Source organism: Cheilinus undulatus, linkage group 9 (genome assembly GCF_018320785.1).
Source record: "Cheilinus undulatus linkage group 9, ASM1832078v1, whole genome shotgun sequence".
NCBI lineage: Eukaryota > Metazoa > Chordata > Actinopteri > Labriformes > Labridae > Cheilinus > Cheilinus undulatus.
This window is the reverse complement of record NC_054873.1, coordinates 41379159-41406915: the sequence shown is the minus strand read 5'-3', so window position 1 is coordinate 41406915 and position 27757 is coordinate 41379159. Positions and strand designations below refer to the sequence as shown.

The following is a 27757-nucleotide window of genomic DNA, read 5'->3' as shown; positions in this document are numbered from 1 at the left end:
TACCTGAGCTTACAAGTGTAACTGGTTCTTACAGGTCAAGACAATTTATCTTGAATTTCATTCCAGACTCGCCCAACCATGAAGGTTTTTGATTTGTGTGCTACAGCACTGAGCATACCCAGCCAGTCACACTCATTTGCCGAGGTCACTTTTACACCACTGACAGTGCACCTCTACAGTGCTGTTTTTGAGGCAACAATTTCAGGAGCCAGCAAGTAAATAAGTTTATTTCTTTGTTAAGTTAGGTGTTTTTCTGCTGATTGCACAACTATTCATATAGTAGGTATTGTAAGACCATAATTTATTCCTTTGCCATTCCAACCACTATCACCTATTCTTTTTTTCCAGCTCATCCAGACAGACACCCAAATTCAAGAGCAAGGTGTTGGAGTTTGATCTAATGGGAGAGGGAAATCTCCCCAGTGTATGTGTTGTGCGCCCAGCTCTGAAAAACAGCCAAGGAAACCCTATGCTGCATTTCAGAAGGGTCCTGATAGGACGTAGACGCACCATGCCTCTGGTGCTCTTAAATGATGGAAATGTTCCAGCTCAGGTGAGAGGGGACATATCCTGTGTGCTCTATTTTGTTTCGAAATATCAAGAAAACAATCAAACATTCAAATGCGCACTTAAGTTTAATGCAAAAGGGACAGCAAAGCAAAATAAGGGTGGGATCATTGATAAAAATGCTTTGTGTTTATTGTTTTTTCTAGATCCAGATTGACATACTTGATAAACATCGGGTGTTCACCCTCAGAACAGCTCCTGGCAACACAATAAACACTATTCACTCAACACTGCTTGAGGACTCCACCCATTCAGGTAAAATATTAAGTGTGAAACTCTGCAGGGGCATAAATCTCCTCCTTCCTCCCTTACTGGACGTCTGGACATCCTAACATGCAACACAATTAAGCATCATCAGTGTCCCCTAATTTCTGTTAGCCTTTCTGTCATTAATTGATTGACTTTCACATAAGGATAGAGGAACAAGGGAGATCTTGCCTGGGAAAGCGTGCCAGGTTCCCCAGAAAAGTCATCTCGTCAGCATGAGACACACAGTCTTTAACAACAATACCCAAAAATGTGCTGAAGAGATATTGTCACAAAGCAGTCCAGCTGGTGCCTCTGGTCATCAGTCAACAGCCGGGCCTCACAAGAGTGTGGTAAGACCGGGAATGACCAAAAGGCTCTTACTTTCATCCCTATCCTCAGATACCAGTAACACTGTTTTGCTCAGCAAACCTGTCGACTCAGTTGTCTGCAGTTAAATTATGCTGCCAAGGGAGGTGAACTATTTCACAACCAATGGCACTGTATTAGTTATTGTTTTGGCCAAGGAGGAGTGCATTCACAACGCTTCAGCCTCTTCACTCAGCAAGTTAAGAGCCCCCACAAGGATATACAGTCTCCACAAGGATTACAGCGTCATCAGGAAAGTCCAGATCAGTGATCTTGCCATTGCCAAATGACACTCCACAGTTTGCTGCCTCTGTTACTCACCCTGTTATCTAGTCTATGCAGGTGCTGAAGAGCCTAGGGGCTAAGACACACCCCTGCCTCACCCCAAAATCAACTGGGAAGAAGTCAGAGGTGGAGCAACTGCATTTCACAGCACTGTCTATAATAGAATATAGGGGCAGACATCCGCTGGATGTGCAAACATGGGGGTCCCATGAAGCTCCAGAATCCTCCAGAGGGCATCTGTACTCACTGAGCCCAATGTGTTCTGAAGTCAACACAGGCTGCAAGAAACCCTCTATTAAAAACCCAGAAGTGCTCAATGAGGACTTGAAATGCCAAGATGGGTCATCTGTTGCTGGGAAAATCCCAGAGGCAGCAGTGCATTAATAATATCCATATCCATGTGTTAAATGTAATACTGTAGTGTTAACACATGGACAGAACTATTCATCTCATTTGGCAGCTGTTTTAAATTGAGTCTTACTCCTGGGCTTTTGATTCAAATGCCTTTTAATTTAAGTTTAATTTTAGTCATTTTAAGTCTTGAAAGTTTGAGTCTAGTTTAAGTTGATGAAACATTAAAAGAATTTTGGGCCTGCTTTTAGTCATTAAAATGTTCTTAGTCGTGTAGTCAAAACAATAAATGTCATTTGAACTGAATGAATTTGCTATATCATAAAATTAATAAAACTGTAAAACACTGATGAATGCACTGTCAGTACTCTAATTACTTTAAAACATAGAGTAAAAACTATTGGCATACCTCAATTGCTCTCTACTCAAGCTCTCCCTGTGTTTACAAATTATATGTGGAAAAATATGTTGGATTTCAAATGTTGAACAGTCAAGCCCTAACATTTTAGTCCCATTTGAGTCTCTGTGACAAATATTAAATTTATTTATATTAAATTTCACATTTTTCACATTTTAGTTTTTTTTTTTTAAACCTTCATAGTTTTAGTGTAGTTTAGTTGCAAAAAACTTGTTTAGATCAGTTTTGGTCTATCAAAACTCCTCATATTTTAGTCTTTGCTTTGAGTCGAGGTGTTTTTTTGTTTGTTTGTTTGTTTGTTTGTTGTTTTGTTTTGTTTTAATAACTGATTGAATTAGCCATACAGAAAAATAGACAGATAAAAATACTATCATGCCTTATATGCACAGTGGAGAATACTGTGGATTTTGATCCATAAACAGTCTAGCCACTGAGTGGATGAATGCATGAGCTGAGAGATAAGCAGGGAGTAACCAGTAAGCTGAAATATTTCAGCTGAAAATAGTTGCCCTTCTAATAACTACATCTTGATGATGCTCACCGTGGTCAGTACAGATCCCCAGCTGATGAGATATGTTTAAATGAATGTTTAGAGTTGAAAGGGTACGTCCATAAAGCCACAAGATGAAGTTGGACTATTACAGTGTTACAACAAGCGTTCACTAAATGATCAATAGAACCTAAACCCAACTCCATTCTCTTTTCTCTTACCTTGGGAAAAACTAAGACCTAAAATTTCAGCAAATAAACCATATGGTTAAATAATATCTAAGGTGACAGGAACATAATAACAACTGTATCCAACGCTTCAACAGTTTATACAACATAACAAAGGTTGAGAGCTGTACATTGTGAATTTGTCACATTGAAAATAAAATAAAGGTAAAACTGTGGTTAGAATTGAATTACATAAAGTAAAAGCACTGAGGTATGTTGATCTTGTTTTTAAAATATACTGCACCATGAATTTGAATTTCAAAATCACTGAATTTCCCTTCGGGGATAAATGAAGTTCTTGTATTGTGGTTATTGTCTTTTTACGGATTAGCTAAGGTAAGAACAAATATATGAAACACTGAAATTTGGAGAAACAGCTGATTTAAAACTTTGTATTAACTATTTTTTTATAAATTCAGTTCCACATCTACTACTGAAGAACCAGGCAAAAATTATGTTAGAAAAATTGATTTATGACCACATATCAATGTCAGTGGTCCACTGTCTCTTTAAGAAACAGTATGGATCCCTGTCGATACCAAATATTGTATCCCTATTTTAAGCATATGAATCTTTTTTTCTCCATTTTGTTCCATTCCCTATTCAGTAGACAAATGCTTTTAGACCATTTTGCCGCTCAGCCTAACTGTGTATCTACTAATATAAGATATTCTTGCTTTTAACATCTCTCCATTTCCTGTAGATCATCAGTTGGTGCACAAAGCCAACCTGAGGCTGAATGTTAACGAGCGTGCAGAATTTGATGTCAGTTTTTGCTCCGACAAGACCCTGAGTGTCAGGGCCAAAATGTCACTGCAGGTGAACGACAACCAGTACAGCATGACAACAATAGAATTGACTGCAGAATCATACCAGGAAACGGTCTCACTTGACATCATCAGGTCATTGCAGGAAAAAGATCAGGAAGAGGAGGAGGGAGGTAAGATGTAAACACTGCAGAAGTCTAATTGTATAAGGCAATAAAGAAAAATAAAGTAGAAGAAGAAATATTGAAAGAGAGAAGTTCTGTGGTTTCTCAGTAAGTGCATTTCTCTCATCCTAGAGTTTTTTTCTTTCTCTTCCTCTGTCTTCTCTTGTACAGGTTATTATGAGAGGCTGAATTTTGGTGACTGCCATGTAGATTGTTCCCTCCAAGAGAGTTTCACCATGACTAACCATAGCAACAGCAAGGTGGTGAGATTTGAGTGGCCTCCTGCTGGACCCCATGTCTTCTTTTCACCACAGGTAAAGAATTTAATGATTGGATAAATGTGTGGCTGTAGAGGAGTGATAGCTTTAGAATTTTTTGACAAAGACCATACCACAGCAGAAAGTTGACAAAGGGGGTAGATTTGTAAAAACTAGAGATGAACAATATTGTCGGCTTTAGATTGGTAGATATTGGCTCAAAAAGTAACCTGTCATATCAGACGGATGGTATTATGGCTTTAAAAATCTGCCTATATCAGCTGTTATTTTAAGCTACATGAATGAGAAGCAGCTAAAGTGTTTCACTTTGAATATCATCATCCTTTACACTTTAAAGTTTGTTCTAAGAACTGTAATGTATTAATTTGTTCATTGTCTTTTTTATTATTTTGTAAATGTCAGCATATTAGTACATAGGCGAAAATCCAATATTGTGCATCCCTTGGAAAAACAACTAAAACAATGCAAGACTAAGATTCAGAGCTTGTTTTTTTGTCAGATTTGGACAGATTTGGACATATTAACAACACATCACTGGTGACACATATATGCCACTATCAGTTTACTTTTTTCTCACATAATATTTTCCTGTGTGCATTTAAAATTCATCTGTGTTATGTTTCAGGTGGGTCACCTTCATGCTGGCTGCTCAAAGGAAGTGACTGTCACCTTTGGCTCCAGTCAGCCAGTAACTCTTACCAGCGAAATAATGACCTGCAGGCTCTGTCAGGTGGAGTTTCAGCAGCCATTAGAGCAGGTGGCAGACTGGGATGACCGGCAGAGAACAGTGAATTGGCTGAGTTCCACCAGGCAGTCTGTCAGGAATAAGGTAAACATACTGACAGGGACATGAAGTTAAAGACAGAGTGAACAGTTCTCCGTTCTAGCTATGACAACCCTGTATTTGAATACAGGTAACAATGACAGATCCTGAGCCATGCTGCACAGTTGTTGAGGGCTCACAGTGGGAGATGGAACTGCGTATCAGTGCAGTGTGTGACTATGTGAAGTTCAGCTGCAAAAATGAAGCAATACATTTCAAAGACACCATGCTTTACCAAACCAGGATACAGCAGTAAGTCATGCTCTGGTCATGTATGAAAATAAGAGAACAAACTTCTAGAAATGATCTAAAATGATAATTTTAATTTTAGAGAGAAACTTGTGGAGAGTCCTATACATATCCTCCTGAGACTTGAGCTTTTGTTTGGAATGCATTTTTAGTTTCTCCCACTTACATGTATTTGGGACCAGTAGGGCCTGATGAATTTAAAACCTTAACCTTGTCTTTGACCAGAAATTATTTCTTTTTCTTAATTCTCGTAAGTGCATACAAACAAATAAATTGTGGTGTTGATTTACAAAAGGGTTAGGGTTACCCTAACCCTAACCCTCATATATAATAAACATTAAAAAAAGAAAGTTTAGGAAGACAACAAGGGGATCAAAAATTGCTTTATACCAAAACTGATGTCCAAAAATCTCCTGTGTCTTCAGGAAAACAGCATTACACAGGTTTTTGAGCATATGTTTTGACTGTGTGTTGGTCAATTGTTGGGGTCTTCACTCAGTCAGAAATGGTGTCAGTCATTAAGAGAGGGATGGTGGCGTTTTTCTTTATTTTGATGATAGACCACAAGGACTTATAAAGGCAAAGCATAAACAAAAATTCCACTAAAACTTTTGATTTCTTGGATGTTTTTCTTTGCGAAATCCACACAAATACCCTAGATTTCAAAGAATTTATCCCCCCAAAATTTGGGAAAATTCTTCAACATGTTTTTAAATTATTGCACAAGAATTGCCGGAAAAAAAAAACATCTCTGAACATTTCCCAAATGTTTCAGTGAAACTAAACATTCCCCAAAATATCCAGAGAAATCCCCTAAAATTTCCATGAAATTTTCATAGCTTTTTCTCATGTCAAATTCCCAAAATTTAACAAATCCCCAAATTCTTGAAAGTTCAAAGCACACACCCAAATTCCCAATCAAATTTCAAATTCCTTTTCCCAAATTTTCATGGAATACCCTTAAAATTCCCAGATGGATTTTTCCAAGTATCCAAACAAATTTCCCAAATTCAGAGAAAGTGACAAAAAAAATCAAAGTATATTTCTCCCAAAACTTCAACTGAAACTCTCCAAAAATATATCCTCAAAATTTCCATGAAAATACTTATAAATTTCCAAGAAAATTCCCCAAAGTATCCAAATAAACTACCTAAAATTCCTGAAAATTTCTCCCAACATCTCAAGGGAATTACCTAAACTCCAGTGGACATAATCATCTAAAAATTTTTAATGACAGAAATTGTTTATATGATGGAAAGCCATGATTCAGTGTCCTCATACATACGTGCTTGGTCTTAGGAGGTTATGATGATACAGATTCAATAAAACTAACATCCCATTCTGATTCAACACTAGTAATAACATTTAAATTCTGACTTACCAATTATCTTGTGTACTTTTATTTTTTTTTAACTATTTTTATCCGTGCAGGCTGCAGATGGTGAATCAGGGTACCGTCAAGCTTGACTATATCTGGGAAGTCCTCATTGACCCAAGAAACACTGTCAGCTATGACCAAGAAGGTACAACATATCAGACTGATACTCAGGTTATCATGTTTACATCTTGTTATCATTGGACCTTACATAATTAATGTTCATGCTGGGCAAAATGTTCCTATTTCAATTTTGTCATACTTTTACTTTTTAAAGTGAATTTTAATGCTTTTTAGCTGTGGTTTGAAACTCTCTACATGGGAACGTGGTGTATGTGACAGGTGGTAGCCTTACCTCTAGACCAGGAAGTAGGTCAGGAGAAGTGTCAAGTGGAGCCCGTCCTTCCAGTACCCTAGGCAGGGTGATGTCTCTTATGATGGGCAATCCTGAGCTCCCCCCGTTCAGCATTGAACCAAGAGCAGGGACCATACAACCTGGTGATGCAGAAAACTTCAACATTTGTTTTTCACCTCTGGAGGTGGCCCAGTTTCAGGGAAGACTGAATTGCAGGTACATTTATTTTTTCTTCAAAGTTGACAAGGGTTAAAACTAACCCTGACACGATAAGAAAAATAATGTGTAAAGTCAAAATGTGAAGAACTGAATATGTAGAAGTGTTTTGCTGGACAAGATACTGTGGTTTGAAAGTAAATAGATCTCTTCCCATAACAAGATATTCCATTTTATTTACTGCTTCTTCTGTATATTTCTCACTGTCTTTCAGTATTCCCAACTTACAAGACAATGATCAGGCTCCCTCTATCTTGGTGTGTGGCCGCAGCCTATTCCCTCACTACCACTTTGACCTAGAGGACTCTGATTATGTCAGCTGCCGCAACTCTGATTTAAGGCCACATCTGGATCCTAACATTAGAGTCATAGAATTAAATGCTGTTGGCTTTTCTGCTCCAACAACAAGGTATCACAGAAAGAGACACAAATTTTTATTTCAACCCTGTAAGTACAAATCCAGAAATAAAAATGTATTTGTGTGGTTGTGGTTATTACACAGATGTTTTAGCGTGATGAACCCAACCAGTAAGCCTTACACTTTCAAGTGGAGGTGTGAAGACACAGGTGACTGCCTTTTCCGCTGCCTTACCCCATGTGGAACTATCCTGCCTGGGAAGAAAGTGGAGGTAGCAATCTAAGCAGATACAGTGTCTATCTCTGCAGTATCTTGAAACGTGTCATTCTTAACAGTCCCTCAGATGTAACTGGATGGTCTGTCTATGTTTTGCAGGTGTGTTTTGAATATGTAGCTCAACAAATGGATGTGGTGGAGTCATTCTGGAGCTTTGTGATTGAGACTTTGTCATTGTCCATACCTTTCCTGTGTGTTGGCAATGCAAGAGAACCAAATGTGTATCTTGACAGACCTCACCTTGACTTTGGAGAAGTCCTTGTTGGTATGTTACTCACATAGGTATAGGTACAAACACATGTTTTAATCAACTTTATTAATCATTTGGAAGCAGTGATAACAGGAACTACTTGTCTATTGCATGTGACATTAGAAAGTCTGTTCCTCCCCGTGCAAAATAAATACTCTTGTCCACAGATTTCCTGCAGCAATGATGTAGTGCACCGTACATTAAAATCTCACTATTAGATACCTACAAATCATTTTATGAAGCTTAAAGCATGACACATTCCATGGTGACATCTTATTTGCAACAGAGCACTGAATGGGCTAACGCTAATACTAATGCTCACAATGCCAGTGTTACAATTTAAAGTAGCCCCTGTTTACTTGTGTCTCTTAATGGAATTAACTATGAAAACAGATAGTACTCTGTAATGCCTCTTTGTGGGTTTTCATTTCTTACATGTCCAATAAGCATATTTTGATGAAAAAGTAAACAGATAGGTATACACGTCGAGAGCTACATAGATGGTGAGGCTTCTTGCTGTTGGATTATCACTTGTGTATGGAGATCTATCTCTTTCAGTCCAAGCTTTGCAGGTTTCTCTGTTGGTGAGTTTTGTAGTGAATCATCACATTTGAGTTACTGAAACTTGCATAAATGGGCATGACACTTTCTATTACCTCTATGGCTCTGAAATACACCATGACTGTCATTATTGACTAAAATAGTAGTCTAATGTAAACAATGGTACTTCCATGGTCTACTGAATTAAATGATAACTTAGTAGTTGCATGTCTGCAATTGGCCAAAAGACATGCAGATGGGGGCTCTGTGCTTTGCTCAAGGTCACTTAAAGAATGCTCTGCAAGCAAAATGGTGCCGTGCTAATAACAAATCCATTTGTGGTCTTAAACAACCGTCCAGTTCCTAATTCCAAATCCCCACAGACTGAGCTGCTGAGCCCTTAACAAACATTAGTACATGTACTATATTTACATGATGACACTGCACAAGCATACATGTAAGTTAATAATGTCATGGTTAAAAATGATATAAGGCTGTTAACACAACCTCTGAGTCCACACTTTTGGATTTTTAAAACAGCTGATGATTTGATTAACAAACAGAAACCCATCCCTTTTCACAAGAATGAACAAAAGAATCATAACATTGTTTACGTGTGCATGTGTTTTTTTTTTTTTCTTTACAGGTCGCAAAGCTGAACAGGCAGTTCACCTGGTGAATGGAGAAGAGGAGCCCTTCCACTTCTCTGTTGTGCCCTCATCTCTCATATGTGATGACCAGGAGTCTACCCTCATTTTGCAGCCTATGTCAGGCACACTGGCCCCCAAAGACAGGTTAATGACAATTATAAAACTACTTGTAAGGATGCATGCCAAAACAAAATGTCTTTAATCAACAAAAATTACTCTTTTGCTCAGATGAAAAAATATTTTCTAAATTACAAATATGATATGTATGTAATGTTCTCTTTAGATACATTTCTAAAAAAATACAAACTGTAATACAACATCATGTATAAAGTCATAAGGGTTAGTAAATCTGTGAATTCATGTGTTTTTTCTGGTACAGGTTGACCTTGTCAGTGTCCTTCATGCCTCGCCAGGAGGGCTGCGTGAGCTTCAGATTGGTTCTGAGGACAAAGAGGAAGTCAGAGCCGCTCAGACTTGTCGTCAAGGCCAGTAGTTTCACCATTTCTTTTCAAGCTGAAAAGCAAGATGGAGGCATCAGAGTGATGAGACCTGACCACCAAGACTGTCTGGACTTTGGAATGGTCAGAACAATTCCACATGACAGATCTAAAGGCTTGCATGCACTGGCACAAATTTTAAGTCCCTGCATAATTATCTCCTTCTTGTATGTGTTTGTACACAACTGTAGGTTGAGATTTTTGAGCAGTCAACCATTAATCTGAAGGTGTCTCATCCAGCGAAATTCAACCTGGAGCTGAAGTTTGACATAACAGGGCCAAGTGAGCTGCTTCAATACTTGGAAGCAAAACCACAAAATGCGATCATTGAATGTGGGAATCAGTTGCAGTCATCACTCTTCTTTTGCCCCCGGAGCATTTGTAACCTCAAAGATGCCAGACTGAGTGTCAAGGTTAGATGCTGATCTCCTATAAGTGTTCATGCCGCTTTTAGCATGTAATGTGCCTTATACACTGTACTCATGTTAAAAGACGTGCACAAATACACTTTATCTTTATTTGTCCTTTTTGAGTGCTCTGCACTTCATTTTCTCCTGTATGTTTCACTGTTGTTTGTCGTTTCAGGTAAAGCATGGGCCAGTGTACACTTTTGCCATTAAAGGCAGCGCAGTTGCATCTAGTCTTCATTTTTCCTTCACCAAATACAACTTTGGCAAGTGCTTTCTGTACTGTCCTGGCACAGAGCCAGCCTCACAAACCCTAAAGATCAGCAACAGGGATGAGCGGGATGTCAGGTAGTTGACTTCGTCTTTCTTCCCTTTTTCTGTGTTTTAACAGAGTAAAACACCTATTTATTTAACTTTAAAAACATACATTTTATAGAAAAGAGAAAATGACTCACATGCTCTCTCTTCTCAGTGTCCAGTGCAAGTTTAAGAACACTTCTTACATGGAAGTGGACTGTAAACCAGATGTTTTGTCCCCTGGTGCTATGCTGGAAGTACCAGTCAGGTTCTATCCTCGTGAGGCTTGTGGTTACCATGAAAAGCTACATTTCATCCTGAACAGTGGTGTCACAAAAAAGGTGGACATAATGGGCCGAGGTGTTGAACGAAAGGTGAGTCTTGTACAAATATTTTACTTCTGCTACAACATGACTTTATCTTCTTTAATGAAGTCCTGAACCTGATCGGGAAGGGAAAAGCACAGTTACTATACAATATAACACTATTTAAAAGGCAGAGACTTCAAACCAAAAGTGGAAGCCATTGACACGAAAATGCCCTCCTTTTTATTTATACTGTCAGTACAAAACTTTGCTTCTGTGTTACTACCAACATCAAGGATTTCTGACCAGTATTTAAACCTAGTGATTGGTACAAGACTCATTTTTTGCATGACTTAATCTTATGTGAAATATCTTGGTACTGGTAAAATGTCATGTCCATGATATGATCTACATAATCTTTATAAGCCCAGAAAACCTTCTGAGCAAGGCTAATATGTAAGCTAGCTCTGTTTTTTACAAGAAAAGTAAGATAAAAGAAACCTGTCTTGGTGAGTAGGAACATCACATATTGCTCTATGTGGACAATTTTGTACTTTTTTTTTGTCAAACCGTCAGTGTTTGGTGTCCTCTCTTTTAGAACACATTTAGAATTATGGAGATTTTTTAGGATACAACATAAAATAAATCTTCTTTACTGAACAACAGAGATTACAATGTAGTATACAATCTCCTTTTTCAATTACTCGAGAAGGATTAAATTATTTGGAAACTGACCTGAAAGCTTTTAACAATTTTCTTTGGTGCAAACCGGAAGACATCCTAGGTTCCTTCTCACCCTACTTTTTTACCTAATGACTGAGGTGGTTCAAACCTATCCGATCTGCATTGGTACTATTGGGTGGCTCAGTTAAGACCATCTTTGTGTGTTTCCTAAAAAGTAATTCACTAGTATGGGTCAAAAAATGTCATGCAAACATACAAAAGCCTCTTTCTTGAAACCACCAAAAATACCGTGGTTGAACTCCCCCCACTCCCCCAATATTTATCTAGTAGTTCATTCAGAACAAGATAAATATGACATCCCTGCAGCACTTCTTTAATTTTTTTACAAATAAGACATTTCATCTCTGTTTCTCAAAATAACTAATCTCTAATCTTGTCCCCCCTCTCAAAGCTGGAAGATTTTACTGTGAAACATATTTCTGGTACCAAATGTCGCTGCTTTAATAATGTTCGTTGACAGCTCCTCTGAATTGTCAGAGGACAGACACCAGTTGGAGTGTTGATTTTTAAGAGGAAACTTCAGATGAAGAATGGGCCAAAGCTTTTCTGAAGGCTCAAACACAAACAGTTGATAACAGCAATAACAATAAAGACAATATAACTGGATCTTAAGAACGTACATAACACCATCCAGTCAAATCACTTTAACCCTGATTTGTCAGACACATGCTTCAAATGTGATTTTGATGAAAGAGACACTCTTCCACTGCTTATGGGTATATAAAATAGTTCAAAGCTTCTGGAAGGAATCAATACATTAAAAATCTCTAAAAAATACTAACATACGTCATAAAAGGAAACAAGAAACTTTTGAAAAAATATGGGAGAGATTAATGGAGTTTCTTAAATCAAAATAGTAGTACAGTAATTAATGTGAAACTTTAACTATAAAATATTTATCCACGTATTTGTCAAATATATATTATCTGTAACTTCCTATATGTGTAAGCACACCTTTGAATCTATGTGCAGTGCGTAACAAATTTATAAGACCACCCTAACCCTAACCAAAGTAAGATTTATACCACAGCTGCCCTAAATGAACAGCATTGGTAATTACCAAAATCATTTTTAATGTTTCTGCAATGGTTAATACACCAATATGTAGAAGCTCTTTAACCCAAATGATATTTTTAATGCTAAAATATAGTAATTATTGTTATCTATGAATTTTCAAATTTACTGATTTACAACAAAAACTGAAAAAATAGTAAAACACATTAATATTTCTTGATTAATATGTGAAATAATAGTTATTTACTTGCATTCCTGAACAGAAAAATGAGAATGTTATGCTTGATTAATTTCTGACTTCTCAGAGAAGCCCAGTGAGCCGGCTCAAATTTGCGTGCATTCAGTTTGAAATTCCTCATTCCTGTTCAAAATGGTAAAATGAGGAGAGCTCACTGAAAAAATGAAAGAGTCCGCATTAAAGCACTTCATGATGCTGGATGGTCTTTGAGACAAATATGACAGGTGGTCTAATACATTTGTTAAGCACTGTATATACCTATGTGCATGTGTGAATGTATATATGTTATTATTTATATATATTTCCCACCTTTTTTTTTTCTTTGTTTAATTTTTACAAAATAATGCAGTTTCTGTCAGACTATCAGTTTAATTATGCTATATTTGAAACAATTGAATAACCCCAGTGAAAAAAGGGAGGTAAAGAAATCTGTAATAATGACCAACACAAACAATGTCTACTGTGTAAAATTTAGCTGAATTTAAGATAATCTGGTTAAGGTACCTTTATCAGCAGTTGTCTGACATTTTAATCAAACAATCTCTGCTATCACAGCCAGCAGGCCGCAGTAGACAGTTGTTGCCTCAGCAGTTTTGGAAACCACCCAAGATGGCAGCACCCATAAATTGGCCATCAAATTTTTCTTTAGATTTTCAACAGTTGGGAGTATTAAACTTAAATGCCTTGAATGTACAGTAACTCTGGAATGGAGCACCTGTTTAAACCTAATTGCCTGAGTTACATCTCAATCTGTCCTAGCTGGAGGTTGAAGATCCAAAACAGAGGACAGTAAAACTAGGATCACTGATGATTGGTCAAAAGGTGAAAAAACGAGTGGCTCTGGTGAACCACAGTGTTTTAGATCTTTCCTTTACTCTGCTGCTCAGCACAAGCATCCCATTCGACCAAAAGGTAAAAAGCACATTCGTTCACACAGGTGTCAACGGTTGCCAAAATAAAACGCATCTCATATGCTCCTCTGATCACTACTTAACCTTAATATTTTCCTCTAGGATCTCTCTTTCAGTCCTGCAGGTGAGCTGACTCTGAAAGCCAGAGGTGGATCATGCAATGTTGAGATCCAGTTCTCACCTCACCAGCACATACCTCCCTTTAGTGCTGAGCTACAGGCTGAGTTCCCAGGCCTGTTACACCCCCTGCTGACCATTCAAGGCTGCTGCAAGGTAGGCTGTGTGGTTGATTTTCTTCCTGATGTATTGATGTTTATGTATTGTCTGTTAAAATCCATCTGTACAGTAGGTTTGCTTTAGTTTTTATTACCCCAAGAATTATCTAACAATACAGTTTTCCTTGTTCATGAAAAAAAATTGCTGATGTGTTGTGTGGAAAAAAATACAGTTCCATGAAAAGACAAGAATTGATATTACAACTTTTAATGAAATAAATCTTTCAGCTGCTTGATAAAGCAATACTAACCTTTATATTTTTATTGTCAGGGTGTGGAGGTCAAGCTGGATCAGGTCCACCTAGCATTTGGAGTTGTTGTCCAGGGCTGTCAGGCTAAGAAGAAGATAGTTATGATGAACACTGGGGACATTGGTGCTAAGTAAGGTTACATCCAGTAAAATATAGTTTTCGATGCCTTATTTAGGTATTTGTTTAAAATTAAGAAAAGAACATATAGTGCACGTCTAAATCAAACCAAACCCACATAAATCTTGCTTAAACCCTCTCAAAGAGTCTACCAAACAAGAATTAGACAGCAAACTTCATCAGACCTACCAAGAAAACATGTATGCATGTAAATTATTGTTTTATGTGATCATCATAAGTAATTCTGGTTGCAGTAACATTCTGTTATTTGCTCTTGATTTTTCTGTCTACCAGATTCCAGTGGAAAACAGAGCATTTTCCAGCAGAGTTGTCGATTACACCAGCCAAAGGCTATATCTCCCCAGACAAAGATATTCCTTTTGAAGTGACCTTTAGCCCTGTGGAACTGAGTGATGACACAAGATATGAGAATGTGTCCTGCTGCGTGGAGGGCCTCTCCTCACCTGTTACTCTCACTGTGACAGGCTCCTGCATGGTAGCTTCCACTGGCAAAGAGGTTTGAGGAATTCCTTTTCACAAACCATGTTTTAAATAATGATGGGGGAATGATTACATCTGATGTACAGCTGTGGAAATGGAAAAAAAACATGGCTGGTATATTACTTATTTTTATGATTATTATCTTATAAAGTGCTAAAAGAAGGTATATGCCCCTTTCTGAGTTCTGTTTCTTTGCACGTTTGTCACACTTTAAAGTCCCTGTAAAGTGATAATAACATATTTAGGGGAAATTTCAGTCATGAAAAACATCTATAAAGTTATAAACTTAGGCACAGCTGCCTGGCTCTGTGACAGAGCAGAGACAGAAGTTAGGGACTAAATGTACTGTTTTCTGGTACAAATCTCACTGTTATGATGCTTTTAATGACCTGTAGTCCACTGTGTCTGATAGATTTGGGAAATTTGCCTCACAAGGAACAAAAACACAGCATGTAGCTGGCTGTTAACTTTCAGTGAGGGCAGTAACATCAGCTAACAACAGACTGTACAGAAATAAAATGCTCAGTGAATATATATCATTTTGGCAATATGGGGGCAATATGGGTATTTCCCCATCAAAACCTGCAATGTCATGGGCTCAAATAAAACCAAACCAGGAAGTGAACAATTTTTAAATGGTCTAATTCGAAAAATCTTCAAAGCAACCTTATTACAACATATCTAGTGTGTTAAAACACAACATTTGGATTTCCCTTTGCCAGGATGTTTCAGATCATTAATGTTTCAGATCATCAAACAAATTTTAATATTAGACAAAGTTAATCCAAATAAATACTGAATTATGATTTCATTAATTAAGGGGAAAATGACATCCAAACCTTGCCCTATACAAAAAAGTAATTGCCCCCTTCTGTTAAATCCTGAATTAACTGTGATTAGACACATTGTTTTGTAGAGACAATTCAATTTCACTAGCCACGCTAAGGCCTGATAACTGCCAGACCTATTAAATCAAGAAATCACATAAAAAGAACCTGTCTGAGAAAACAGAATAGGCTAAAACATCCCAAAAAGCAACCCATCATCCTGTGACCTAAAGAAATCCAAGAACAGATAAGAAACAAAGTCATTGGCATCTATGAGCCTGGAAAGTGTTACAAAGCCATTTCCTTTTTTTTTTTTTTTTTTTTAAATTAATAATAATAATATCTTGAATTTATATAACGCCTTTCAAGAAACCCAAGGACGCTTTACAGGAACACATATACATGGACAAACTATGTGAGGGGTAGGATGAGTGTAAGGGGTGGTTTAGTGAAGACTGTAGGCTGTGGTGAACAGGTGGTGCTTGAGACGTTTTTTGAAAATGTCCAGAGATGGAGCGCTACGAATGTCTGCAGGAAGAGTGTTCCAGAGGGTGGGAGCTGCAGCACTGAAGGCTCTGTCTCCATAGGTTCGGAGTTTGGTTTTGGGCATGGAAAGTAGGCTGGTGTCTGAAGATCGAAGGTTGCGGGATGGTGTGTATGGATGGCTTTTTCAGAAGGATACACTAAGACATATACACATACATAGAAGAGACAGGAAATGCACACAGAAACACAACAGAGGCATTCAGAAATAGAAAAAAGAACCTAGTAATGATACATGAATAAATAAATAAGTAAACGAAAAAAATGACAGAAAAAAACATCCCACATAGCTCCTGGAAAGTAACTATGTTCAACAATATGCTGTTATCTAAGTTAAGTATTTCATGTTCTGAAATGTTCAAAGCCAGTGAACCAAAGCCATTCAAAAGCCATTTTTAAGGCAGTGACACACAGTGAGAGCTATTATCCACAAATGAAGAAAACTTGGAACAGTGGTAAACCTTCACAGGAGTGGCCAGCCTACCAAAATTCCTCCAAGAGCATACTGATAACTCTTCCAGGAGGTCACAAAAGAACCCAGAACAATATATAAAGATCTGCAGGCCTCACTTAACTCAGTTAAGATCAGTGTTAATGATTAAAAAATAAGAAAGAGACTAGGGAAAAATGCCATCCATGGGAGATTTCTAAGGCAAAAACCACTGCTGACCAAAAAGAACGAAAAAGCTTGTTTCACATTTGGCAAAAATAATCTCGATGTTCCCCACAACTTTTGAGAAAATATTTTGTGACTGATGAAACAGAAGTTGGACTTTTGGAAGTTGTTTCATAGGTGTTCTGCCTCTGATAAAAAAACAAACAGCATTTCATAAAAAGGACATCAGACCAACGGTCAAACGTGGTGGTGGTAGTGTGTCGGTGTGGAGCTGCTTTGAAGCTTCAAGACCTGAATGACTTGCTGTAATTGATAACATAAATTCTGCTCTCTACCAGAAAATCCTGAAGGAGAATGCCAATTAGTGACCATCAATTAGTGACCTTCAGCTCAAGCTCATTTGAGTTATGCAGCAGAACAATGATCTGAAACACACCAGCATGTCCACCTTTGACTGCCCCCCAAAAAAACAAAATGGAGGTTTTGGAGTGGCCAAATAAATCAAGGTCTTGACTTAATTCCAACTGAGATGCTGTGGCATGACCCTTTGAAACAGACAGAGTACTGACAGATTCAATAAGAAAAAAATTATTGGAAAACTTTCAACTCATTTAAAATACTTGATTTGCCAATAATGCTTGGAAGGTGATATTCACCTGAGTGGATGTTTGTGTAGGTGATGCATTCTGTAGGTTGGTTGGTTATCTGTGGCATAATCTTTGCAACTCTCTGACCCCTTTTCTCCAGGTGGTGAACTTTGTTTGCCCAGTGCGTAATTCTCACACACAGACCCTGCCAGTGACCAACCCCACAAGTCAGCACTGCAGCATCAGGCCTGTCATTGAGGGAGAGCAGTGGAGTGCTGAGCCCTCTGTGAACTTGGAGCCTTTTCAAAACATGATGTACAAGATCACCTACAAACCACTGACCATGACTCCTGATAAAAAGAAACACATGGTAAAGGAACACTTAAACAATTAGTTATAGCCTCCATTGTATGCATATTTAGTGAAGTGCATTGCATTGATTTGGGAAATAACTCAGTCCAAGACAGTAATTTATATCTCTATTTTCAGGGATCTGTCTTTTTCTCATTCCCTGATGGGAGCGGCATGCTGTACTCCCTGCAGGGAACTTCTGAGCCTCCTAAGGCAGAGGACATCATTCAGCATGAACTGCCTGCCAAGACTCTTCACACACAGATGCTCCCTGTACACAATTGGCTATCCAAGCAACAGCGGTAAAATCACACACAGAAGCCTTCAGATCACCAGTTTCTCAGACTTTTTAGGTCCTATGATGATTCTTAAACTTGCAATGAATGATTTTTCTTTGAAACTGGTAAAAAACACTCTGTCCACACAACACTGACATGCACTGTATGGACAAAAGTATTTGCCAATACCTGTTAATTATTGAATGTAGGTGTCTTATGATAGGGTGGTGTAAAGCACTGTATCGACTCTCGACTGTGGAGCAGTGGAAACGTGTTCTTTGAAGTGACGAACTCGCTTCTCTGTTTGGCAGTCAGATTGGCAAATCTGGGTTTGCTGGATGCTGGGGAAATGACACCTGACTGACTGCATTGTGTCAACTGTGAAGTTTGGGGAAGGAGGGATAATGGTATGGGGCTGTTTTTAGGTTTTGGACTAAGCCTCTTATGTAGTCAATCTGAAGGCTAATCTCAATGCTTCAACATACCAAGACATTTTTGACAATGCTATGCTTCCAACTTTGTGGCAACAGTTTGGGCCAGGCCCTGTTTTTTTCCAACATGACTATGCCCCGGTGCACAGAGCCCTGATCTCAAGCACCTTTGGGATGAACTGGAATGAAGATAGCAAGCCAGGCCTTCTTGTCGAACATCAGTGCCTGACCTCATAAATGCTCCACAGAATGAATGGGCACAGATTCCCACAGAAACACTCCAAAATCTTTTGGAAAGCCTTCCAAGAAGAGTAGAGGCTGTTACAGCTGGTAAAGGGGAACTCCATATTAGAATACATGTATTTGGATACAATGTCATTACGGTCCCTGTTGGTGTAATGGTCCGGCTGCCAAATACTTTTTTTCCATACAGTATATCTCTGTATGTAAATTGGAGACAAGCGGTACCTTCTTTCACTTAAAGCAGTCAACAATAAAAGCCACAGTTCACTCACTAAATAAGTAATGCTCATGAAAAAATTCAGCGTTGACACGGAGAGTGTAACCAGAAAACTAGATCTGTTAACAGTCTGTAGCTTTATAGGGATTTTCTGGTCATCTGACATCTGAACGTGCTTTTAGCACTGCAGGTCACACTTACTCATTCACACCATTCATTCACTGATGGCGAAGGTAAGGTGTTAGCTTATCCCATTTATACGCCACTGATGCAACACTGTGCACAAATTGGAGTGTCTCGTTAGAGGAGACATGGGCTTGTGACTGTAGGAGCTGGGGCTTGAACCCATGATCTTGCAGTTGTGAACTGACCTACCTGCTGAACCTCAAAGTTTGTGGGTCGTAGTCAGGACTAAAATCGAGGACTGTCAAACAGTTACAATTTCTATTCACTATTAATCTCAGGATTTCTGGAGCTGATCGAGACTAATCAGACTATTTTAAAATCCTGTTATTTTGCATTTAAAGCTGTTTGTTTTCATTTTGGATTTTGTTATGTCTTAAACTAAGGATAACTGACTTCCTGTTTGGATACAGACCATTTGAATTTTGAAAGAAAATATTAGATCAAAGATTATGACATGAACTTAACCATAGAAAAATGAACTTAATGTATTGAAAAAGAAATGAGGGAACAGCAAAAAGTAAATATCTGATAACACAAGGTGCAGATGACTTTTGTCTTGTCCACTGTGCTTCCTTTGAGTTTTTTTAAAGTTAAATGAGAAATTTAGAAGCAGTGGTGGACTTATTTTACTTCACTGTGGCTGCAGGGAGACGGTGCAGCGGCTTAACCGAAGTCTGATGGAAGGAACAATTGAGCGTGAGATTATTGTGCTTAAAGAAATGCTTGCACTAAATATGGAACTTAATTTATTGTGACTAATGCATTAATGCTGACGGCTCCTCAATAATCTTATACACTGCTTTTTGCTGTAGTCTGTGTATACAGTCAGATCTCCTCAACGATCAAGTCTTGAACTTTCCTAACGTGATTGTGAAGAGTGGGAAAACCCTGTGATTCAACAAAAATGTCCTTAAAATAATCACCTGCATGCAGAATGTATCCTTATAGTTGCTGATGTTAATGCTAGAATCATTCATGGTTCTTCTTGCTAATACCATTCACATTTTTTGCTTTTATTACTGGTGCTTCCACCTGCTACAAGTGTCAAGATTATCCCTTAAATCTGTTATCATATTTCAAATGTTTTTTTGTTTTTTTGTCTTTTAAGATTTATTTTTGGGCTTTTTCTGCCTTTAATGACAGCGGAGGACAGTGGATAGAATCAGAACAGGGATGAGAGAGTTGGGGAGAGACATGTGGGAAAGTGCCACAGGCCAGATTTGAACCCAGGCCGACCGCGTACATGGGGCACCTCTAAAACCACCAGACCAACTGTGCCCCATCTTATTTCAAATGTTCATGTGACTCTAAAAGCTGCTTAACTTCAACGGCTAAAATTGCGTTTGAGTCCTTGCTATTTCATGATCTCATTGTTTTTAATGTTAATGTAAGAAAGACTGTTATACAAGGTTTTTTCCTACTAAAACATTCTAGCAACAATCTAGTCATGCTCTTTTTGTAAAGTGTCTTGAGATAATGTTCATTATGAATTGGCACTATCCAAATAAAGATAAATTGAGTTACTGAATATGAAGCACGCCATGTTTTCTCTGTATCAAATGTGCTATACATATTTTGACTTGGCTTGTTATTGGGCACATTAGTAATAGTTTTGAGTGTTTCTGTGTGCTCAGATTTCATGTGCTGATGGAGATCCTCAAACCTGACAAGACAGATGAAACAGTGTCCCTGAAGGGTGTTGATTACATACATGTCCCTCCCTTGGCCAAAAGAGACTACAAGATGTCCTTCTTTTCATACAGACAGGGGCAGTTCACTATAAAGGTTTGATCACACACAGTTCTTTGAGCAGGTGTGATACAAATGTCTGAGCCGTGTCCTCATACCTTTTAATCTTCTCCACAGGTGACTTTTAGTAACATGACAACCGGTGAGTACTTGTTTTACCTTGTTACATTCAAGGTAACATCTCCAGGAGTACTATCTACTATACAGATGGAGGCAGCTGTCCGTCGGACAGTCTCAGCCACTGTGGAGGTGGAGAATCCTCTGACTACAGCTACCTGCCTCAGCATTGAGTGTAACTGTCCCGAAATCAGTGTCCCAACTCAGCACACAGTGCCAGGACAGTCCAAGGTGAATAGGAAGGTTGTTTTTTTTTTCCCTGTTCTGAAAAATAGCTGTGTTCCCACAAACTTAAATTGATACTCTGTGTTCACCACCTTTGTTTTTTTTAGAGTTCTCTGAGCTTTGAGTACAGGCCCCTGCGTGCAGATGAGTTGACAGCCAGACTGACACTAAGTAATGATGATCTGGGTGACTTCCATTACGAACTTGTCCTCAGAGCTCTGCCCCCTCCACCAGAGAAAACCATCCACTTCAACACCTCTCTGGGGAGCAGCCACTCTGTTCTTGTTAAATTCATCAACTACTCTTACTTCAAAACTAAGTACTCATGTAAGGTAAGAAAATATTAGGCAGGACCTCATAACTAATAAATCTCAAATGCACAACATGTTTTTGTCACTTTTTCCATTATTTTAGAAACCACTACCAAAGCATCTTTAAAAAATAAGATAAGATACAGTTTTACTCAGTGGATGTTTTTAAATATCGATGGATACAAAGAGCTAAATGTGCCACTTAAGATCTGTCATTTTTATAGTAGAAAAAAATTACAATATTGAAATTACCCTAAGAACAAAATGATGGTTAAAGATTGGCAGCATCAATGCTTATAACATCCTTTAAACATACTAAGTTTGCCACTTTAGTTTCATGAGAAGAAGAAAACCTGCTTTTTGTTTCTTCATCTTTAATTCTTCGTTATGTTCAAGTTTCCTTTGCAGTCTTTACTATAGCTCAGTCAGTAGAGTTAGTGGTCTGACAAGATTTAGTTTCATTCATCATATTTTCTGTGTTGTTGGACTGTGTTTTGTGTGAAGAAAAATATAATTTAAAGCAGACTTTTCTTCTGATTCAATGCTACAATCATTCAAATATTTCTTTAAAAAGATAACGATTCATGTTGGTAACTCACCAAATACCAGGAGAAATAAATTGACTTTGATATGTAATCTTATCTCCCTCTTTCAGACCGATTGCCCTGACTTCACAGTGGATAGGACTGTTGATGCATCTCCAGGTGCCCAGGCGGGGTCAGAGGCCAGCGTGGAGGTTTCTTTTGAACCTTATAAGTTGGGAGAAGTGAGAGGTCAGCTCATCTTGTGCTCTGGAATTGGTGGGGAATATGTCTTTCCCTTACATGGGGCCTGCCATCCTCCCAAACCTCAGGGTCCATTTAGCATCAGGGCAGGTCACGAAACCACTATACCCTTCAAGAACGTGTTCCTACAGACCACTGCTTTCTCTTTCCAGGTACAGTACTGATAACCCAGGGAACGCAGGAAAAAAGTAGGAAAAAAACTCCTTGAAATGTTGCACAGAATAGTCAAAGTACTTGAAGTGTTGTGGTTGGACTTTTTTCTTCTTTTTTTTAAATTCAAACTAAAACTTAGCTCCAACAGTTTTTAGATTCAGTTATTTAGCTTGACTATCTAAACTGTTAAAAATGATTTAACCTTAGCCTTATGTGCCTTGCTTATAGGTTGACAACCCCTGCTTCATTGTCAAAGGAGTCGATACCATCCCCTCCAAAAGGATTTACAACATCCCAGTCTCCCTCGATGTCACTTCAGAAAGCTCAGCAGGGCCATGGTTTGGCAGGCTGACAGTCTCCAGCCAGCGCTCTGAGGGCCACAGACAGCCTTGCTCTTGGGTCTATTATTTGAAGGGCTACCGCCCAGGGTCGTCCTGAGGAGATGTCAACACACACTGAAACACATGCATTTAACTGTGCACACACTCAAGAGACAAACTGATGCCAAGTAAGAGTTGTGTGTTTTGATAGCTTATTTATTTACTTTTGAACCCAGATTTTTAAAAAGCCAAAATGAAAAGCCAGGATGTCATTGAATGTCATGATTTAGTTTTGTTAAATATATGATTTTAATGATGTTGAAATGAAAATTTAATAAACTGAATTAATCAAAGAAAAACTGCTCAGGCCTGTCCTTGCATATTTCAGCAACATCCCATGTTAGGGAGTGATGAGGCTGCTGGCCAAATGCTGAAGACTATCACAGTGATGATGATATCCCAAAAAATAGGAACTCAACCAACTCAGCTACTGTAGTTCCACAGCTAAGCTAAAGCTAGACTGCTGACAAGCAACCCACACATTCTACCTTCTCTCTGTGTCCAAAGTTTACCAGTGAAATTGGAGTCTCTTTAAAGGTATGAAATTGAATAAAATTGATGCCAAGGCCGGTCAGGGGAGGTGCAAAAACATCTTCTTTGCCAAGACAAGCTTTCATTGTGGCTCTATGCTCTTGTTTTAAAAAGAAATGTGGTCCAGGTTTGATTAAACTGCTGCTTTCCTACAGCTACAGCTGAGCTAACAGCTACCATGGCAGCAGCCATTGGATACCCCGGCTTTGAGTACAACTAAACCCTGCCCATAGTACGGCTGTATGTACGGCTCTGTAAGTATAGTCACAAAGTAAGTCAGGCAGGCAGGCAGGCAGGCAGACGCATACAGACCCATGTTTGTGTGACCCAAAATGAAGAAAAAGCACAGAAATAACCAGGATCATAAGGTCCTGTCCTGCTGTTCATGGATCTAACAAGGGCCACAGCCTGAGGTCTGTTATTTCAATATCAAAGACTGAGCTATAGAGTCAACAGTAACAAGATTCTATGTTTACAACTGGATTTGTAATGAGAATTAATCTGTTTTTAGCTTTATGTTATGCATGGCCTTGAGGCATTTACAGTCAAATCAGTGCATAAAATTGGCAACGCAAGTGTGCTGCAGTGTATTACTGGATTTTTCTTTTGTCACGTATTTTCCACAATAATCTTACTCTTCCATTGCATTCAGCCTGAAACCTGAAAGTGTCATTTTGTCCAGCCGATCTTATAACAGCTATTTGAAATAGTCACTCAGTTATACATTTCTAGTGAACATGAAACTGTGGTTATTCAACTTGTGCTTAAACTGAAATCTTTAGCATGGATGTAGAGCCATGTGCACAACAAAGTATAGCTTCAATGCTGTAATAGCTTCAAAGTTTCCTCTCTAAACATGGGCTGTGCTGCCATCATCTATCAAAGGGAATAATGTCACTTTGATAAGTACCTTACACAACCCCACCGTAAAAAGGCAGAAGCTTTCCTTGTAGAATAGCCACTTTTATAAATTAAATATGAGCAGTATATTACTATATCACAGTATATCACAGTATTTGCTGACACCACCTCTGCCATCATATTTGCAACTGTTGTCCTCTCTTTTTTCTCAGAGTAACAAACTGTGAATCTTTTCCTTTTGTTTCCATATAGAGAGCACTGCATTTTATTTCCATGTAGTTTCTTATCGTTTTGGTGTGGCACATGCCTAATATGAAATCTAACCGTACCTGCACTTACCAATTGGAGACGATGTGCGGTAGATTGAGATAAAAAAGTTTTGGTTTAGTTGCTTTATATTCCTGCACTGACAGTAATTACTCCTAATTCAAAACACTTGATTGGCTTTGATTTTTTTTATTGATCATGTTTTTTCCTTACTTATGAGGATGTTTGAGGTTAATGATTAGAGATGATAATTACTCTTAAAGCTACAGTAACTAATGACTCACATGAATTGCTATTTTTCCATGAATTTCATGCTGTGCTGCTATAGGGAAAACTATTTTTTACATACAAGGATATGTTGCAGTGTCCTGTCAGCACTGATAAAAAAGCAAGTGCACTTTTAAAGCACCTCTCATGCAAAAAGCAATTCAGCATGCTCTAAAGATTTTAAAACAGAAAATGTATAACATTAAGAGCATTAGATAACAGTAAAAAGACATTTCAATGACATATATTTACATATTAAGAAAACAGTACACCCCCTGTATGTTTGATATTAGTTTATAACTGATTGAAGTGAAAGAAAATTGAATTGCTCAGCCAGCAACATTTTTTAACATGACAGTTTCATTGGTTTCTTATGCTTGTTTTCATAGACATGCCATTTGGACTTATGGAGGATTAAGAGTAGAAAGGCAATAAATGTCTGCAGAATCCATATCAAACAGTTCTGTAAAAACACAGAACATCTCTGTTCCTCTGCTGTTATATTATTTTGTATTGTATACCATTTTCAAATACTGTGTGAACATTTTCTGAGTATAGAAGTATTAGCTTATCCAATCTACGGGTGATTTTTGTTTCCAGCTTCAGTTAAGTAACTTTGAAGCAGTTTTCCAACGTTTGGGAGCTCCTAGCAATTAAAACTGAGGGCTCGTCCGGGATTTGAACCCGGGACCTCTCGCACCCTAAGCGAGAATCATACCCCTAGACCAACGAGCCATACAAAAAAACAGTACCATGCAACAAGTTTCCTACAGGATCCTGAAGTTTCGTGTTACTTCAACTCAACTCCATAGTGGTGATGTGGCAGCTTTAAGACTGTAATCTTATGTGGCTAAACAGCGCCCTCTGGTGGAAAACCCTTGAATCCCCATGCAGGACTTAAGTGCTCTTTGCCAATAGACTTTGCCCTGCACATGCACGAGGACTATACGTGCACTACCACTGCATCAGGCATGTGTAGTTGTATTCTTGATTTGTAGTCTTTTATACATACATAGGCCTAATGATGCAATGATGCTGAAAATGCTTGTTAATAAAAATCCATATTTCTTCTACAACTCTGTGCATTAGTTCAAATGTTTTATGATAGAAACTGCATTCAAATGTCATGTATTTGGATCTAAATAAGGTGTCAGCAAAGCATGAAATAGTATCAGAATAGAGTATGTTATTCAAATTTCTTCCTTTAAAATTCCTATTGATCTCTCTACATTCCAGGATGTTGTACTAAACTAGATCTATGTTGAAATATATGATTTATAACAGGTCTTTGTATGAAATGAAGGAGAAATCAGTAGAAAAACAGATATTACAACAAAATTTGATCTTTTGAATAATATGACTTGCAATTACCAGGAGAAAGGATACATTATTTAGACAACAGGATGTGGTAAAGGAAAGAGAGAGAGGGAGAGAGTAATGTTATAATAAAGAAAGGAAGAAATGAAAATCAGACACTGACAGTTTATTGAAGTTTAATAGTGTAGCATAACAGTATTAAAGTATTAAATTGAACTAATTGTAAAAAATAAATGCACAGAATACACATTCCAAATATTAAGGGATTTCTTTTATCATAATTAAAGTGCCCAGTGGCATAAAGTATTAGCAAAATAAAGCTTTTTTAAATAAAAAATCCAGGGGGAAAACCCCCAGACCCCCTCGTGAAGTCTTGGCTGTACCTAGTATGCCCAATTGCATCCTCATATCTTTGAACATTGTGGTAAGTAAAAAAAAAAACACATAATAAAAAATGTCAAACTAATTTTAAGGAGTAAAATTTCAGAGAAAATTAACTTTCCTCTGAAGTGATGACAAAGTGCACTGGATGGGGCAGCTAAGATTCCAGAATGGCTCCATCATACATTTTTTTTACATATCTATTCAGCTAGTTTACACTCCACATACATATGTACACTATTACTATTTTATATTGATGTATCATTGTTGACAGAAAAACAGAAGAACAGAAAAACTGGCTATGAACAAATTGAATGAGGAACGTATTGTAAATACCTGGTGTGGTTTATTTAAAAAAAACAATAACAACAGAAAAACAGAAACATTCCTCCTAAAGTATCCTGATTGAAAACCAGAATAAAGCAAAACACAAGGCTACAGCTTCTTATGCCAAACTCCTAAAAATGATATGTATAAAAACTGAACAGTTAAGCAAAACATTATTTACTTTTTTTGTTAAACAACAACAATATCAGGTAATATATGAGTCTTATTCAAATTTCTGACAATTCTTTATTGTTGTTTCTGTATAAAACACAATAACACTGTCATGATCATAAAAAAATCTGTTAAAAAATGCATTTTCTTATTTTCCATGAATATAATTTTCTAAATAAGATAAAAACAGGATAACAATCAAAACTCTGATAACACTTTGAAGAGTGGAAAGGTTGACTTTTTTTTAACAGCCACAGACACTTCTCAGGAAAAACAGTGAGGCCTATTGTAAAACTATGGAGAGATTTGGCAGTAACATAATTTATTCTGGTAAATTACTAATTTGCCTCCTTATATTCTTGTCATTTGTACAATATACTTCTACAACTGAGAGTAAACTTCACATAGATACTAGCCTTTTCATTTCCAGTTACAGAACTGAAGGATACTACTGCATTTCGAAAAATCCTAGTATCACGTAAAAGTTCATTTTTCTTGTGTTTAATTTAAGGTGCAGCTGCCTTTGACTGTCAGTAAAGTCCATGGGGCTTTCAAAGCCCCATCAGCAGCAGAGTTTGTCAGGGATATAAAGGCTGAGTTTTTTGTAGAGAAGAAAAAAATCATATCATAGCGCAAAGTAACTGCGAGTTACTTCGTTTTCAACTTTGCTGTGGATAGTCATGTTTTTTCACATACTGACTTCCAGCAGGCTCATTTGCTCATTTTTGCTAAAGCCAGCTATACCTGGCTTCAGGAGCTATCACTACTTTTTTGTAGGCTTATTCCATGAGACTCACTGCAGTAAAACATTTTAAATTGATCTGT

The 27757-nt window shown here is 37.8% G+C and overlaps 1 protein-coding gene and 1 non-coding gene across 2 annotated transcripts in view; one reads left to right on the top strand and one right to left on the bottom strand.

Moving 5' to 3' along the window:
* The window catches only part of hydin (HYDIN axonemal central pair apparatus protein), a 106916-nt gene extending 83907 nt beyond the window's left edge, over positions 1 to 23009 (top strand). Inside the window, exons 67-94 of the mRNA XM_041795196.1 lie at positions 67 to 215; positions 349 to 553; positions 714 to 822; positions 3657 to 3893; positions 4056 to 4198; positions 4788 to 4991; positions 5077 to 5237; positions 6666 to 6757; positions 6952 to 7180; positions 7395 to 7589; positions 7683 to 7809; positions 7914 to 8079; positions 9251 to 9398; positions 9634 to 9835; positions 9943 to 10164; positions 10337 to 10506; positions 10631 to 10829; positions 13516 to 13668; positions 13770 to 13940; positions 14214 to 14323; positions 14605 to 14827; positions 17545 to 17754; positions 17874 to 18037; positions 20725 to 20875; positions 20957 to 21187; positions 21289 to 21513; positions 22148 to 22429; positions 22659 to 23009. Of these exons, the coding sequence (XP_041651130.1) occupies positions 67 to 215; positions 349 to 553; positions 714 to 822; positions 3657 to 3893; positions 4056 to 4198; positions 4788 to 4991; positions 5077 to 5237; positions 6666 to 6757; positions 6952 to 7180; positions 7395 to 7589; positions 7683 to 7809; positions 7914 to 8079; positions 9251 to 9398; positions 9634 to 9835; positions 9943 to 10164; positions 10337 to 10506; positions 10631 to 10829; positions 13516 to 13668; positions 13770 to 13940; positions 14214 to 14323; positions 14605 to 14827; positions 17545 to 17754; positions 17874 to 18037; positions 20725 to 20875; positions 20957 to 21187; positions 21289 to 21513; positions 22148 to 22429; positions 22659 to 22868 (5088 nt within the window). The 3' untranslated portion in view covers positions 22869 to 23009. The remainder of the gene's footprint in view (positions 1 to 66; positions 216 to 348; positions 554 to 713; positions 823 to 3656; positions 3894 to 4055; positions 4199 to 4787; positions 4992 to 5076; positions 5238 to 6665; positions 6758 to 6951; positions 7181 to 7394; positions 7590 to 7682; positions 7810 to 7913; positions 8080 to 9250; positions 9399 to 9633; positions 9836 to 9942; positions 10165 to 10336; positions 10507 to 10630; positions 10830 to 13515; positions 13669 to 13769; positions 13941 to 14213; positions 14324 to 14604; positions 14828 to 17544; positions 17755 to 17873; positions 18038 to 20724; positions 20876 to 20956; positions 21188 to 21288; positions 21514 to 22147; positions 22430 to 22658) is intronic.
* A 2390-nt stretch (positions 23010 to 25399) lies between these two features.
* On the bottom strand, positions 25400 to 25471 carry trnap-agg. Its single transcript has one exon. It is a non-coding gene; the product is annotated as a tRNA-Pro (tRNA).
* Positions 25472 to 27757: the final 2286 nt, after the last annotated feature.